General features: G+C 35.2%; 1 protein-coding gene across 1 annotated transcript in view; it reads right to left on the bottom strand.

The window, feature by feature from the left end:
* The window catches only part of LOC104617472 (ubiquitin carboxyl-terminal hydrolase 34), a gene marked incomplete at its 3' end in the record, with an annotated part of 58,725 nt that overhangs the window by 21,121 nt on the left and 20,029 nt on the right, over positions 1–17,575 (bottom strand). Inside the window, exons 21-34 of the mRNA XM_010282806.1 lie at positions 16,826–17,035; positions 16,060–16,185; positions 15,141–15,263; positions 14,930–15,013; positions 14,526–14,612; positions 12,806–13,006; positions 11,363–11,445; positions 10,099–10,139; positions 9,000–9,124; positions 7,757–7,909; positions 6,388–6,492; positions 5,196–5,251; positions 4,975–5,095; positions 2,059–2,242 (exon numbers count right to left, since the gene is read on the bottom strand). Coding sequence (XP_010281108.1) covers positions 2,059–2,242; positions 4,975–5,095; positions 5,196–5,251; positions 6,388–6,492; positions 7,757–7,909; positions 9,000–9,124; positions 10,099–10,139; positions 11,363–11,445; positions 12,806–13,006; positions 14,526–14,612; positions 14,930–15,013; positions 15,141–15,263; positions 16,060–16,185; positions 16,826–17,035 — 1,699 coding nt within the window. The remainder of the gene's footprint in view (positions 1–2,058; positions 2,243–4,974; positions 5,096–5,195; positions 5,252–6,387; positions 6,493–7,756; positions 7,910–8,999; positions 9,125–10,098; positions 10,140–11,362; positions 11,446–12,805; positions 13,007–14,525; positions 14,613–14,929; positions 15,014–15,140; positions 15,264–16,059; positions 16,186–16,825; positions 17,036–17,575) is intronic.

A 17,575-nucleotide genomic window follows, 5' to 3' on the forward strand; every position in this document is an offset into this window, starting at 1 on the left:
ACTGCCAGAATAGAGTCTTAGTAACAGCATTTTTAATTAGAACCCTAACTTTTTTTTCCTGTCCCAAGGAAAATGTACTCGATATCCTTTAAGACAACGGGTTTTTTTGAAAAATTTTACTTTATTTTGCTGCCTTAAATTAAAGCCATCTCTTAAGAGCATCCTGGCTTCAATCAGTTAGGAGTGTGAGAAAAAATGGTAGAATGGCAGAGACAGCAATTGGTGAGACTATAGGACAGCAACTGTACAGTTGTTGTTGTTGTCCCACCACAACAACAGTGGCGGGACTGAAAATTTCTCCAATGAACCACAAAACTAAAACTTTAAAACCAAAGACAGTATGAAAATTTGTAGTGTTTTCCTTAATACTTCTCCTAAGAAGAATGGACAGACAGGCCTAAGACTAAGATTTTTAAAGACAAATAAGATTACAGAGATAAGCAAAGTGGAAAAATCCAGTTTTAAGAATCTTTGGATCACATCAGTGGACTAACAAGACTTTAAACAAATAAGGTATCAGAAGTCCTGTGTCAGTAGCATGTCAGAAAGAGACAATGGCACTCTGCCAGCTGTAATAAAATTAACATTCACGAAACTGAGATACACTGAACACGGAGCAGGAGCACAGACCAGATGGCTCTGGAGAACTCAGGAAGGAACAAACAATCTAAGAGGGGAGTATTTGGAAGAAAGTAGCAACTATGGTCAATGTTACAAGAAACTTCAGCACCTAGGAATTACCGGGATTTGGAGTGAGAAAAATATTAACTGTAAAAAGTGAATGATTGCACCTGAAGAGAAACAGACAATCTCAGCAGCAGCAGATATACTCACAGCAAACAGAAATATCCAATATTTTCATGAAACATATTCTTCAGAGTATCATCCCTGAACATAGGAGACTTTGAAGGCTTTTTAGAAGGCCCCAGGCATATGAGTACAGAACACAAAACATTGCTACGATGATATTTCCCTTTTGCTTCCCGAATTGTAAGGCACTAAATCAATTCCATAGATTATAATAAATTACAGATCCTCAGGTTACAGGAATTTAAGATGGGCATTTGAAAGGAAATCTATCAAGCTAAAAATGCATAATGAGAATTTGCAAATCAAAGATAAAATATTAACTAACTTCAAATTTTGGTAATTTACATATGATACACAGGAATTGAGTTTCCAAAACACGGGAAGCATGAAAGCCAAGAGGCATAACAAAATTGTATTAACACTGTATGCAGACATCTGGGTACAGACTGAAAGTCAACTACAAAGATATTAGAGACTCTGAAAACATGACAGTGCTGTGAATAGCCAACAAATCTACAGTACCTCAGTGTGGTTTATGTACTTTGGTTTATGCATAAACATGCTACGTTTCTCTACGTTAGAAAGGGAAAGCAGAAATTAAAAACCAGCACAAGTCAATGAAACATGTAAAATGCACTCCAAGATTATCTCTGTGCCAGTGTCATTTAAGAGAACCACATTCTTTCAATAACCCGTATTTAACAACAGAGGATCTGGAAATTATACACGTGATTAAATCCACTCATTTGCTAGGTGAGCAAAAGATGTCTATATCTGCTCTGCGACACTATCTTACTTACGACGATACTTACTATTGTAAGTAGTAGAGCTACAAAGGGGAATTTTAAGAGCAGTGTTAGTGGCAACTTCGTTACTACTTTTGGAAAGTGGGACTATTCAGTTTAAATCGAAAAATACTGCGCGTCACTTTTGCATTTCCCTGTTTCTACCTATGCATTCCTAACAGATCATTATTTTTAGGAAGTCGTTAAATGCAGACACTTCTGATGTATTTCAGGAGGAAACGGAAACTCCATGACCACAGTACTGTTCACAACGGTGGCTAGCCATCCCCATCATGAACATGCAGTCTGCAGAATGGGAGTCTGTATGACAAGTACACTCCTATTTTCTTTACTGAGCTTTATAAATCCAAAAACTCAAAACAAAACCAAAATCCACAGAAAATATACATGGACTAGTTTTCCACAAAATACTCAAAAGCTATATATGAATAATGGTTCTTACACTGCATATGTTGTGCCATAACCCAGTTGTGGAGCAGCCTGTAGTTTTCCACGGACCCCTTTACCATTTCTACCAACAAGTCATAAGCAGCAGCCCTTGAAGAATGTGACTTGCATTTTGGCTGTTGTCTATCTTTCAGACTTGGCAGCAAGAACAGAAGATTGAAGATGTCTCTCAGAAATTCCTGTAAAAGGGTTCAATCAGCAGGTTTAGTAGTTTGAACACATTCTTAAAAGATGACAGTCATGTATTAACAATCTTCTAGAAACTGCTATAGACTTTCTATACCTCTATCATTTACAGAACAATTCTGTACAACATCTGCAACCCTAAAAAATTGTATTTAAGCATTAAATATATTAGTGTGTCATTTTAGTTGTTTACATAATCAGACAAGAAATCCTCTGCCTCTGTAGAATTTTAAATTCCTCCCCCCTCCCGCCCCCCCAAAGATATCTTCCTGAATTTTTTTTAGGGACAGAATTCTTCCTCCATTTGTAGAGCACAGGCTACCATCCAGCTATTCTTCTTCATTCTACTATTTCTAGACAGTAATTAAAAAAATGTCCCTCCTGAATTTCCCCTTTCAGGTATAATCAGTAAGCAGCCTTTTAATGTTAAAAGGCCAAACTGCTGTAAAAGATAACTAAATTCTAAATATTTCCCAAAATGGCCTTCTGTAGAGTGTGCAACAAAATCACCATAAAAAGCCTTGTTCAGGTGTGCAGGGAAATTCCTACAGTAGTAATATAAAATCTTACAAACGGGGTGTCATGCTCACAGCTGACTAATATGGAGAGGTCTTCTGGCCTATAGTTAATCAAAGTTCTTCCAGATTTCTCCCCACATTGGAGAAAGAAAATGCATAAAATAAAAAATAAATAGATACCTGGTTTCTGGGTAGTTAGTCTGTATCAGGAGTGCTTGTGGGGCAGCAGTCTGATTCCTTTTCATTCCTAACCATACCTGTCAGGTGTAGATGATTACAGCTCATCAGCAGACAAGCTGCATCTACTAAGTGAAGTTTTAGATTGCGCTTTCAGCTGCAGCCTAGTGTTGTTCTGAAGCCCTTTTCAAACAGGTGTTTCAACACACCAGCCACCTTAGGGTGTCCCAGACTAGAAAAGCAGTAACTTCAGAGATCTGAATCTATCTTTTTCTGATTAACACTCTCAGTCTTGTATTTTTGCTGATTATCTTCCCTGCCCCAACATGTCAGAATTCAAAGAACTCTATAGACAATTTTGCTCAGAGGCTAAAACGCAAAACCCCGATCTTATTAAAAATATATCTCTCTACCATCAAAGTGGCCTTCAGATATACCTTTCTAGTGAAGATGTGCTAGCTACTGTCTATTAAAAATGTACTTTCGTCCACTTAGTGTAGAATAAGGTAGGCAGTGTTTATCTATAAAAGACATCAAAGAAGGTAGATCGAGTATCTATTGTTGTAACAAAATGTGACCTTTAAAGTTTGACAATATTTGCCAGGCAATAATTTTGTTTACTTAATAAGAGAAGAAATCTGTAGGAAAGCAAAGGCCCAACGGAGCATCACGATCCTCTGGGCAAGTCTAAACTATCGTCAGTATTTGCCAATGGATTTTCCTGGATATTTTTTCACCAGCCTTTGCCCAGAGGGAAGCGTGCGGTTTCACAATACAAAACTCTTCACTAATGGACTTTATAATGTGCAGTTAAGAAGTGTTTTTGATTTTACACAGAATTAAAAAAATTAACAGTAGATCATGACTTAGTCACAGAAAATGTACTAAGTCCCTGTCTCTCAGCAAAGCCAATTTTTGGGAATTTTGTTGTGGATACTGCTCTGTTCATTCATTCTGTGAATGCTCACATTCATCCGTTTTTCAAATCAATTTTGCTTTCCTCTTACACTTTTCATGTAGCCAACCTATGTAAATCTGATCTTTGCATACCTCTTCTATTTTAATTTCTACATCATCCTCCACACTGCACTCTGTGAATCAAAATCTTGCTCTAACTTAATCTGCAAGCTCTCCATACTTAAAATACACTTATTCTGGGAGAATTACATAGTAGTAGTCTTTTAAAATGCTGTCAGCAATATTACTTTATGTTAGGCAGTGCACAATGTGGACACTATTAAAACTTTTGGACACTAAAATCACCTTCAGGGCCATTTTCTGATAACAGAGTGACACACAGGATATATGCAACGTAAGTGGATACAGGGGACTATTTTCCTGGTGAAACCTTACTAAAGCTCAGTACATGCAAGTACATAAAGGTCAGCTCAATCATAAGCTCAGTACAGTCTATTGAAAAAAAAAAAAAAATCACTTCAAGTCAGTTTTTACATCAGGCAAAAACTTCAGTGTAAGTCAGCTTCCACACCATGAATTTATTCTTTTTTTTTTTTTTTTTTTAGACAATGTGGCCCCAAAACACGAAGTAGAAATTTTTTAGCAGCTTCCCCTGCCTAGCCACTCTCCCATCTTACAAGCACAGGTGGAATGTAATGTTCTTTTAACAGGTGTCTGCCACTGGGTAGACGCAGAGCTTAAAAGCTACTTTTAGATGACAGCTGTCCCAAGATATGGTTAAAAAGCAGCTGTTGTTAATGATTTTTAAACCAATTAATGTGGATCTATACTAAAAACATTTAAAGAAAAAAAAAGAAAATAAATAAAATTTCTAGGATGTGAGCACCCTATCCTCAAATTAAATATAGTTAGAACAGTTACGTGCTACTTTTTAATAAAGGAATTATATGTGTTGTGTGTTTCCCCTTCATCCTAAGGCTAGAAATATGATATACTCTCATATATTGAGCCCTGCAATCAGAACAGCAAGAAAAAGTGAAATGAACAAAGTACAGTAAGAAGAGATGACACTATTTTGATCTCTTCACGGTCTTTCAGTGTCCTTTTCTTACCTGGCCTTCACGAGAAAATTTAAAGGGTGGTTTGTGCTTAATAACACTTGTTGCAAGACGAAGTAGTCCTGTAAGTCCATCATCTTCTATATTACCATCTTGGTGGTCTAGGATTTCTCTGCTATATATACACATAAGTACAAAATAAATGTTAAAATTCTGTCCCACTAGCAATAAATGTAACTCAACTTCTAAGTGAAATTACTGTTAGCAAACCTTACCTCCGAATGCAGTCAGCAAGATGTCTTGCTAGTGCATCTAAATCAAGCAGTGTGGTCTGATTAAAAATAAAGAAAATGGAATATAAATGGAAAACACTTATGTACTTCATGAATTACAACTTCTAAGCCTAGTTTGAAACTATGGTTGTGCTTTTGGATGAAATTTTGTTATTGCACACAGGAAAACAGGGACAATTAAAACTTCTCTTTCTAACATCCTTGCAACAATATTTTAATACATTTTTATAAAATCATTTATTTAATATGTTTTTAAAAATCAATGCTGTACAGTTCAAATGAAGTCATATTTATTCTTTCAGTTCCAGATCCCAGAAATATACTGCATCTACATACCAAAAAAAAATGGAATAGTAATATTTTGAAGAGAAGTGTTTAATTGTTGTTTCTCACAAGAACACACAGTTTGTTGTTAGAAGGCTGAAAAGTCCCATTAGCATTTCTTGTTTGAGCAACATGCAGAGAAGCAAGCAGAACTGCAGCCTAGCTAAGAGATTCAATTAATAAAACACACATGGAAGGAAGCTGAGCAGAGGAATGATGGGGGGAGGAAGCAAAATTTTTGCCTCTACTGGGAACATTCAGAGTTAGGAGAGGACAAGACTTTTCCATTCTGGAGAAACTAGAATTAAGGTTTTATCTTTCTTTCCCACACTCCTGCCACAAGACTGAGAATGAACTAGAGAGATTTATGCAGCACCGCCAGCCAGCACAAGCAGTTGCAGTTTGCCCAAAAGGTAACTTGAACCCTTTAGAGATGTTTCAAAAGTTGTGAATAAGTTTTCTAACCTGTGCTTAAGCGTCTGTTAACTGAAATTTTTTCCTCTTTCAGCTTTAGTCAAATACTCGAGTACCTCCTCCACAGACCACATCGAAATTATCAACAGTGAATCTCACAGATAATTGCAGCATTCCCCAATGTCTGTTACCTTCACCTAAGTTCACCCTATTTGTCTATTATACCCATTCCCCTTTCTTGACTCTACAGATTCGGTATCTGAAGTTTCCTTTGGCCAAGAGCTACTTAATACACATCAGGAGACAGGAAAGATCCAAGAGCTGTTCACAGCAGTTCACCGTATCTTAACTAAAAATGTCTCATACTGAAGTAAAAGTGGTCTGAATACCCAAATTTAAAAAGCAAACATTCATATGAATGCAAAGCAAGACATACCTGACTTGCATCTTTGACATGTATGTTATCAATCAGTTTGCACAGCAGCCAAAAATATTCCTTACAACCTGGTCGCAGCACTGTGTCTTCTTCATAATCCTCTATCTGTGAAAAGAAATTGCTTTTGTTCTGAAGTACATCAGACAAAATAACCGTGTATTTAAAAAAATGTAGTAAACCCAGTAATTGTTCCAAGAATATTACTTTCTACAAGCCCCTATTTAAGATAAGCCAAGTACAAGAACAATATATTTTACAATGGAAACAGTGCATGTTCTATTTTTCTTCTGAAATTTTTATTAATTTTCTTGAATGGTTATTGGGATGATCTGCCAGACACTTAAGAAAAAAAAATTAAAATAGTATTGACTCCATCCTAACCACTGCAAATTGCAAAAGTTTCAATGTTAGACTAGACAAAACGGGTGCAACTTTGGCTGAATTCAACATTAGTTAGTACAACTCTAATTTTAAACTCTTCTGCAAGCGAGTCAAATAATGCAAAACCTTCTGTAGGTTGTTTTAATTTAACTTTTTTCTTTTTTAATATCAACAGAGTTTAAAATGAAAGCAGACTTAAACTGAACGAGCCACTCTAACCTGAAACCAAATGCCACACAGGGTCACAAGAATAACTGCTCGACAGACCCAAAATCCAGGTTCACACTTCACTGCCATACAAGTCCATACACGTGCTCTCCTTCAGATCTAGCTACATCAATTGAAGTCAGCACAGCCTCCTCTGATATGCATTGCTAGGTCTACAATCCCTAACTGACTTTAGGCCAAAATCATCCAGGTTAGTTCAAACCATCTCTATTAACCTGCATCCATTAACAGTGAGAACTCCTCCTGAAGTAGCTTTGACAGCATCCACAGAGTCTCTTCTATTTAGTAGAGCTGAGAGGACAATACTACTCCAACAGAAAAACAGCAGCAATTGACTGGGGAACAGTAACATTCAGCCACAACAACAGTGGGTACCTATGTACACGTAAAACAACGTACTGGTTTATTTATGGACTTACCTACATTTAAAAGGGAAATTGTGGCATATATTGAAAACACAGCTGTTATTCCCTAACAGTGCGTTACGTTGACACTAAAATGCCAGCACAAGAGTGCTTCCTAAATGCTCCTCTGCATTTCTCCAAGCACAGGCAAGCTCTAAATTACTGTACTGCCACAGCTTTAACCACTTCTGTGAAGTTTCTGGAAGCAGCTAAACCAAAAGTCTTAATATCTCAGCATATCAGAAACAGTATTGCACACATAATGATAATGTGTGCTATAATTTTTTATTTTTATATTAACAAAATTAAGTTTAAATAGATCTTTGATAAAGTCTTGTAATTTCTTATATTCTTACCCGGATCGGTTTCAGAGCTTGAGCATCAGGGAGAAATTTCAATAACGTTGATGCAGCCAGCAGCAGAAAGGATCGATTAATTGAGTCTCCTCCATCCAGACCGGAGAGAGATAACTTGTATAAACCATTGCAAGACTCATGGCGAACAGCAGTCTTTATGAAAAATAAAAGAATTAAATGATTATACACATTATTTAGAACCTTTTTTTTTCTTTCGTTGACTTTTCTTTCAGATGTACATAATTAAGTTTCTCTCATAATACCTATCAGGTTATCAAGGTAGCACATGCCTTTCTAAAAACACATACAACAAGCAACATACGTTTAAATTACTTACAGAAAACTGCAAAAGATACTGTTCTAAGAAAAAAGCTGATTTGTCTGTGCCCCTTGTCTCTTGAGTTATGTATTTTCTACAGTAAAGATTACAGCCTATTACGAAAATAGAAAATATCACAACTGGGCAAATTAGGGAAACTATGTGATACTGGAACCTATACTTACTCATCCCTAACTATGGTTAATTTGTTTAATTTCCTTAGAAGACTTATTTTCTTCTTTCTTTTATTCTTTCTTAAGGAAAATATCCACTATCTCTAATCCAGCTTTGGAAGTTTGCACTCTTTTTTTTCCCCAGGGTTTTAAAATGAAGTCAGCAAGTAAGCTTTTTCTGTGCTAGAGTAATAAGGAAACAGATAATAACTATCACATCATGTCCATATTGCCCCTTTAGGCAACCACTAGTGTATACAAAAAATTTTCTACTATGCATATCTTTATGCAATTTTCAAGTTTTTCTTATATCAGAAAAAATTACTTAAAGCTAAGCAAAGATTTGCTAGTGTTGCACTTTTTTAGATCAAGTCTCATTCACCTCATTTTGTGACGAAAAGTATAGCTGAAAAAGTAATATAATGGAGGGAAGTATATTTAATCCACGTTAAAGTGCATCACTCTGAAATTTCAACAAATTATAATGAAAAAAATGACCTCCAAACAGAAGCCAAGAATAAGGATGAGAGTTTATAATTGGTTAGCAATCAACCACAAATGTGCCATCTTACACAGTATTTCAAATACAAATGATTATTTCTTAAATGGGATTGCAAGTAACTGAGTCAGATCCTGCCTACTTTGAGCAGGAAGCAACATGTTTTGAATTTAATGGAAGCTTGAAACTAAAGTTAATCTTGTTCCACATTATGCACTAATTAGTAATGCACTAACTTCTCCTTTAACATACCTCTGGAATAAGAAGGGTAAGTTTCTTTAGCCAGTCTTGCAAATGATCACTGTCCGCCAGACTGGATTTCACCAAGGAACAGCAGTGAGCCCAACTCACCAAGAGCCACATGGAATAATGAGTGACTGAAAGGAAATAAGGTAAAAGTAAATCACGCTGTATAACAGAAGAGGATTTTTAGGTCAAAGAGTTCCATAGTTCTAGAACATGAGACGTTTATTTCAGTCATACTAACGTACAAGACTAAATCCTTACTGGCATGTAAGATACTCCCTAAACTCAGAATTTTACCAGTATGCTTACTAAATAGTGACCATTGTACGACTGATGACAATTAAATTAGGTTACTCTGAGTATTACCAGTCTGGGGCACAATCCCTTCCTGCATCTCTACTTCTTAAGCAGTGAGCTGGTACTTTGCTAACGGGCTGCATCATGTCTTAACATGAAAATTTCCCTGGACTAACTAGTATATCTGTTCCTTTCTTGCTAAAAGTAAGACTTTGGTAGGTGATACATAGCATTTTCTGAGAACTCGAGTTCATAGACATTAACATCCGCAGGAGAGAACAAAGTGGAAAAACTGAAGGCAACATATAAGCCTAGGAGGACACCCTTACTCTTAATGCACGCCTGTGCTGTGCTTTGGACAATTACTTTGACACAGACTTAATCTGACACAGGTCATTTAGACCTTTTGTAAGAAACGTCCACAAGAGGGATAGATGGGGGAGCTCCAAGGAATTCTGGGCCCCGAATGATTTCTGTAAACCAGAGGAAAGGTGACTACTGGTGACTCTATTACGATGTTATACATGTTGCTCTTTGGAAGAGAAGAATACAGCTGGTTTTCCTTCCAAAATCAGCTCTTCTGGAGGTGAAGGCATAGCTACAGTACAAAATTTCAGTTCATATAAAACAATTTCCAGAAGGGAATTCCAGTGCATGTTCCCACCTAGATTATAACAGCCCTATCACTACCAAGGAATACAATTTTACAGCACTCTAATGGTGGAATAAAACAAACACGTAATTTGTTATCTTCAATATGTTTTTGTTACTACTAGTTCATAACATATAGCTATTTTGCAGCACTAACCTTCATGTCTTGATCTGTGATCAGACTGAGCTTTCAACACCCTGAACAGGAGGAAGAAGATAAAGCCATTTGAACTCTATCATAGAATGTATTCTAACAGATTATCACTTAGAAATACAGGTACACACAAGTAACAAACACAGTTATTCTTAAGTACCCACTAAGAGAACTAAAATTTTCATGTTAGGATTCATTTCTTGCAGCATGCAAAATCAGCAACAATAATAAAACTATTAAAATCTTCAAGTCACCCCCTCAAAGCTTTACTTACGACAGATAAAAAGTCAAGAAACAATACCCACAACCCCTTTATTTCATCCAAAAAAAGAGATGATGTAAAATAGAACTAAGAACTGACCCATAAAGAAGAAAGCTAGTATTCTTCAGAGAACCGCACTTTGAACAAACATTTGCTCACTTTAGAAAAATTTTAAATGTTTGTACTTATTTACTTACTTTTTATAAATTGCAATAAAAGGTTATAAATCAAAAAACATACTGTATATATTTAAAACTATTCCTACAACTCAACTAGAGGTTAAAGTTAGGCACACTTGCAGCCTTAACCTGAAATGCTCTGAATGCCCTTAACAATGTTTTAAATACATGGTAAAACACACTATCCACTACTTGGAATCCACCAATGCAGCAAAACAGCTGACCTCCCCACCATCAGACCGACTCTGTCATGATGCAATCTTACACAGAATTGCTTTTCTCAGGACAAAAGGCAAAAAGGACACAAATCTCCAACCGCCTGTTTCTGAAGGTAAAATTTTCTCTTCAGTACATGCACACTCAATAAAACAGTAAGGCTAATTTCAGCAGTAATAAGCTAATGTTATTAGGATGGGAAAAGTAAGTCAAAACTGGCAGATGACTAAGCAGCCTAAAAGTGAATTTATTTTAATTTCTCCTTCACACTGCCTTGAAATCGAGAATGCTAATTGCTATGGACAGAAGAAAGAAATGGTTTTAGCATGAGAATTTATGAGAGCATACCATATATATTTTGTTGCCCCATGTCCTATTCCCTGACCATTGAGAGTTCTTGCCACTCTCCTCTCACCCACTCCTCCTATAAGGGTAGGATAACTACCAGAAGAGGTGACTAAGAAAAGCAAGTCTAATGCCTATAGACTTAAATTTCTGACATGGGTGTTAATGGGGACTACAACTGAAAGAGCTATTTACTTTATTTAAAGCAGGGATGAAAATATGCACACTTGATTAGCTTTATTACAAAAATAAGAAGATATTGTACCTAGGTGCCAAGTTGTCATATGTATAAGCAACTGACATAAGTCGCTGAATCAAACTGGTTCCCTGGACAAGTACAAGAAACACCTTTAAAAATTGAAGTCAAAAGAAAAAAAAAAAAACAGTTAATATAACAACAAGCTTTTTGATCTGTTTTTAAATTATACACACTGTGTGAATCTCAAATAAACCCACCTGTGTAGAGGGAGGAAGAGCAAAAGACAAATCATAGCGTCTCCATATTGTTTTTTATTAAAACAGCTCTAAAATCCTGTGTTTCATTGACTAAGTCTAGATGCTAAAATCTCACTCCATTTCTCCAAGAAAGACAATTTAACTGAATAGAAAAATCAACCATTCATTCAATCCTTTCAGTAAAAACACAGTCTTTTTTTAAAAGCACTATGCACTTCCTTTTAAAAATCTTAGGCTTGAAGAGACAGGGTTGAGGATGAAGTCAGATATACAAATTTTGCCTATCTCGGAGATCAACACATATTATCAACTATACATTCACTTAGATTATTCATTTTTAGAGAACATGACAGGCTACAGAGAATTTTCAAATTGAAGTCTGAGAAAATCTTTTCAAATATTTAGATAGCAAATCCACTGTCATAAAAAAATACTCATCAATTGACAATTAAAAATTTAAAACCAGTTATAGAAACTGGTAGCAGCATTTACACACAGCCAATGTTAAAAAAATTTAATATGTTTGATAATTTCCCTGTATCATAGTAGCTGGATAATAGTAGCTTTGGCAATTTAGGAACTGTTTTGTCAAAAACACCTAATACTCATAGAATAGTTAAGGTCTTTCCATGTATAACAATGACAAAGGGGAAGTTTGGCTCCAGCTCACAGTTCACATCTACACTTTCTGGCAATCCCAGCTGGTCCTGTGCCCCAGAGCAATTGATTTACAGTGAACGTGTCTCTGATGCCAAAATACTACCGATTAAATATCATGCTTGGTCTACATTAGGAAATTAGCATGCAGGAATCTGGCAGGAAGGTTTACAGATTTAGGTAAGTTTACCATACACTCACTCGGATATCCTTAGCACAGTAAGTTATTTTAGTGTTTACTAAAGGAATTTACAATGGATTTAGTGAGGATGGGGACAGCCCATATAACAGGTTACCATAAAAACAAGGAGTAATTAATTTGGAAAACAAAATCTATGAAACAGTGATAAAGCGCTGGAATTGGGAATTCCCAATTCATGTGCTCACCCGTCACCAAAAAACCTTTTGGTTCCAGCTTTTAAAACTGCCAGGTTTAAAGCAATTAAACTACTTTTTAGAGGAGAAAATATGCAGGATATAGATTAATGTTAGTAGCTTTTTCACTACATTATTTTATTACCAAAATAAAGGCTTCACACAACAAAGGAGTTATTTTTCTGAAGTTCACAAAACGGACACGCTGTTTCTCTCTTACCTCTGTTAAACGAGGTATATGAAGGCCCTTTCCATGCTCACTTGCAGTCTTCCTTGATTTGCCTGGCCATGTTCTTTTTCTGTGACTCTCTGCTACACCAGACCAGGCAAAGACATCATGGTAAGCTAAATCCAAATCTGATGGATCAACTGCAAACTGGCATATCAGCTTCAGCAAGCAAGCAAGACAGTCTAGCTGCCACTGTGAATTAGAAGAGAAAGAATTTTACTTTTTCAGGGATTTATTGTACAAAGAATTCTATGCTTGTATGGAATTTGACATTAAAAGTTTAAGGAAGGTATAAAGGATAAACAGCTAGAACTCTTAACTGGCAAAACCTCACCAGAATAGACAATAAAGAGGAAGGTTATTAAAAAAGAGTTACTTTTTATAATGAGGACATTTTCATGATCTAGTCCTATTAACTGGTGCATTCAAGACATCGTATTATCGAGTGCATGAAATAACACAGAGGAAACAGTATAGGAGTTAAGCTCTGCCAGTTAAGATCCTTTCCTGCACTGCATTCAACTATAGCATGGGATAGTAAGTATGGTATACAGAAGCGCTTTCAAGTTGAATATATTTAAGCATGCAGAGACAATAGATACTACTTTAAAAATACCATTTTATATTGTAACATCTCTTGTTAGATGAAAACCACCCATTTATTTAGTAACTCTTTGAGATCGATTTTCACGGCTCTCACAAAAACTTTTGTTTATATACTGAATAGAGAGGACAACTTGTTTCTAACCTCGAAATAATTCTAGAACAAATACATCAAAATCAGTTTAAAACTATCACACTTTTAATAAAAAGTATACCTGCCTTCTTTTCAGCTTTTCAGTGTTAGCAGTTTTATATATACATATGTATGTTTGTTCATTTACTTCTTTTTATGTACATGTGACTCAGATCTTCAGATATTTCAATTGTTTTTTTTAATAAAATGCCACAGAATTGAAAATACAAAGAAAAAATTAACTCTAATTAAAAAAGTTTCATTATGGGAAGAATTTAGCTCAAATTAGTAATAGAATAATGATGAAAAAGACATTATATAAGAACGACTAATAATAATGTTAATTATTGAAAAGTGTCTTTATTAACACCATAGCCACAATGCTATCACTTTTGTCTCAATGCCAATGAGGGGAAATAGTATTTCTTGACCTCTTCAGAGGGAAAGATAATTAAAAGATTACTGCTTTTAAAACAGGCTATAATGAAAGTTTCCAAATAGCAACCTTCTCTAAAACACGCAGAAAAAAACCCAAAAATAAAGTACCCCCTTCTTGGTTGGCAACTTTTGACTTTTTTGAAGAAGTGTGATATGCAATAGTATTATCAATGAAGTTGCAATCATTCTTGAAGATGAAACCCCGGGGTTTTTTCTCTCCAAGATGTTCCCATTATCTATAATTTAATGTTCTACAAACTAGGATTTTTAAGACTGGACAAAAAATTAAACAAAAAATACAAGGGGTGGTTCAAGCAGAAGTTTGAAGACTTTTTCTTAAAAAGAAAATAAATTCTTCCAAGTATATAAAATATTCAAGAAAAAGATGCTATTGCATAGACTCCGGTGGTTTCAATTCTAGAATTCATTTACTTCACTTACTACAGAAAAGTAACTATAACAAAGGCTGAAAGTAATGAAAGTCTTTACAAATGAGCGCTATGTTATTCTGGAAAAAAGGGGTGAATAAACACCTACCACAGTCCATGACTCCTGTTCTTTAGGCTCTAAGATTCCAGAATTGAAAATTTCTATTAACTGTTGGAGCCCTCCAGCAGCAACAAACTGTAGGTATATTACAGAACCAAGGTGAGAAAAAGCAAATACAGAAACATCACTAAATGCAGTTAGATACCAATCTAAGCTTTATAACTAAACAAAAAAATCTGATAAACTATTCAGCTGGGTATTTTATGAAAAACAATGAAATAGTTGTACACAACTATAACAAATTTACAGGCCTGCTAACACAGAAAAACTTTAAAATGTTTTATGTTTGAGATCAAAAACTCTAAGATAGATCATGTTTTAAATGGGTTTTCATTTTATATTTTTTTTTTAAATTATATTAGGTATTACAAAATACTGTAGGAAAATCAAACCTTGCAGCTCCACGTGTTTTTACTATTTTCTATTTGATCTTCACTCGAATCATCTGAGTCTGGGTAAAGATCGCTATAACTTCCCTAAAGATAAACAAGAACAATTCATTGTAAGAACAGTTAAAGAATTAAAAATACTATAAAATAACTCATCAGTATATACTTTGAGTCAGAGAGAAAAACATATATTCTGTGCAAGAAGGTCTATTACCGTAGATTCACGTCTTATTCTCCTGTTGGGCTTTCCCAACGCTTCAATAATTTCCAGGGCATACAAAAGCTTATGAGCACTTTTTATTCGCAGAAGATCCTTCCAGCTAAAGCCGTCATTACCCTTAAAAGATAAAAAAGACAGAAAACGGTAAAGGCACAGATGTAATGCTGACCTATCTGAAAAATGGAAGGAGAGGATTTCTGAAGTGAGATGGACAAATTATTTGCTTTTTCATTTCATCTATTATTTGAAATTAGAACATTTCAAGCATATTTCTATACATGATTAACAATTTGAATAATGTGCATTCAGCAATGAAATTTGCATAAACCTCCAACTTAGCTATTATAAGCTAAGGTACACACAATTTTGAAGTAGAGGAAGCCAAATGTTATACTTTAAATTATGACTTTCACCAAAATTTTGATGCATGTGTCCATAAAGAACCATAGCATCTAAAAACTGTTAATACATAATTTCAACAATTTTAAAAGAGGCAAAATTTTCATCTACAGACTAAGAAAACAACTAGGTAAGTACCCATATTTTGAAATTATAGAGGAGAGTACAAAAGGATTACTATCACCACAGTCACAATATTAAAGCAAGGCTGCAGATGAAGAAACTGCTGTTTCAACTCAAGCCAAAAGATGGTGACAATTAGTATTGACTACTCATATATTAACTCGTTTTTTAAAAAGAAATCATAAAAACAAACTTTGGGAACTAAGTTCACATCTCAATTTAATTTCATGAGAATTGTTAGGTTTGTTTAGTAGGTTTACTCGTGTCTCAGCATACTTAACCTATTTGCTATCTAACATTCCTATCTGGGGAAAATTCAACTAAAACACTAAACACTAAAGCATCCATGTATAATAAAGACAAACTTATAAAACAAGCATTCTTTGTTTACCTGCTCATCTGAAATATTCTGGAATGCCTGCAACATATTAGGGCATGTTGGCAGAAGCATTAACAGCTCCCAGACACGTCTAGATAAGTTTTCTGCATGGAGATGGAGTTCTTCACACCTTGCACTCTGACAAACCATAGAACAAACATTCTTATTGTGAACTTCTTTGTGAAAATAAGATTTCAAAGTCCAAACATATACTTATTCTTAATTAAAGAGCTATCGTCTTCCTATCTAATGTAAATCCATAAACAGAACATGATAATTGAAGTCTCGCTGAACCTGCAAGAAACTAAGTTCCGTTATCTTTACAGCGTATCGCATATTTTAAATACTTGAGTGTAAATAAAACTAAAAAATAAACTTCTTGTTCTAATATACTAGTGGTTATTTAATTTCCCACAAGCTAATTATGGCATATAAGACATGAAACTTGAGTTTTTGCAATAAAACCTTTACAAACCTTTCTTCAAGCCAACTCTCATTATTAGTCACTACATCTATTTCAATAACGAATATTCTTTCTTAAGAATTACTTCTTTTATAGCTTCTTCAGTATTTAGAACATGTAAAATATATCAGAACAATGTTAGGAAAATCAGAAAAATCATGATAAAGATTATATCACAGGTGAAATGGGAATATATAGACAATAAACATATCAAGCAATTGGATACGGTACACAAGAACTAGGCTAAGTAGGAAAAATAGATCCAGTTAAATAAGACTTAAATGTAATTATTCTAATAAAACTGCTCTCAATTACCTCACTATCTTCCATAGTCACTTCTCCAGAAGGAGGCTTAAAAGAGGCAAGCATCTCTAGCAAATCAAAAAGGGTGGTAAGATGAGGTTCTTGCAGGAGTAAAAGCATTGGAATGTTGTCCTTCTGAGGAGGAGGTAGGCAAGATGCTGGAAGTTGAACACCTTCACCTTTACGTTCCCTCCTTGGTGCGCCCAGGGATACAAACACCATCTAGAAACAGAGAGAAACAAGATGGAGAGAGACAATTTAAAAAATTCATATGCTAAAACCATGGAACGTTTTCAACAGGATCAGAATTAAGAACTTAAAGATACATCAACATCTTTGTTGTCAAATCTTTACTGAGCAGCATTTTGAGCAATTGCCATAAAAAAAATAAAAACTGCCATAAAAAACCTGCCATTAAAGCTTAGTTTTGCTTTCCCTTAAGGTATTCGTGGTGTAGCTGCATACAGTTGCATACGCTGTTTGCTGTTGTTAACGGTAGACGGTCCTGTTTCCTTGTCCCTCATCCCTTATTTTGCCATTTAGGCTGGGGAGACTCTAGTACTCGTCTGACTTCTTAGTACATTAATGAAATAGCACAAGAACTAATTCACAGGAAAAATGAGTTAAATTGGCTCAAAAGGACCAGGAGAGTGCTAGCGAGGACACAGCAACACAAATAGCTGAGTGGATGGAAAAGCAGACATTTGTTATACTGGCATAAGCACGTTGTGGAAAGCCATTCTCAGATGAACTGTTCCTGCT

This window comes from Phaethon lepturus, unplaced genomic scaffold, assembly GCF_000687285.1.
Source record: "Phaethon lepturus isolate BGI_N335 unplaced genomic scaffold, ASM68728v1 scaffold11472, whole genome shotgun sequence".
NCBI lineage: Eukaryota > Metazoa > Chordata > Aves > Phaethontiformes > Phaethontidae > Phaethon > Phaethon lepturus.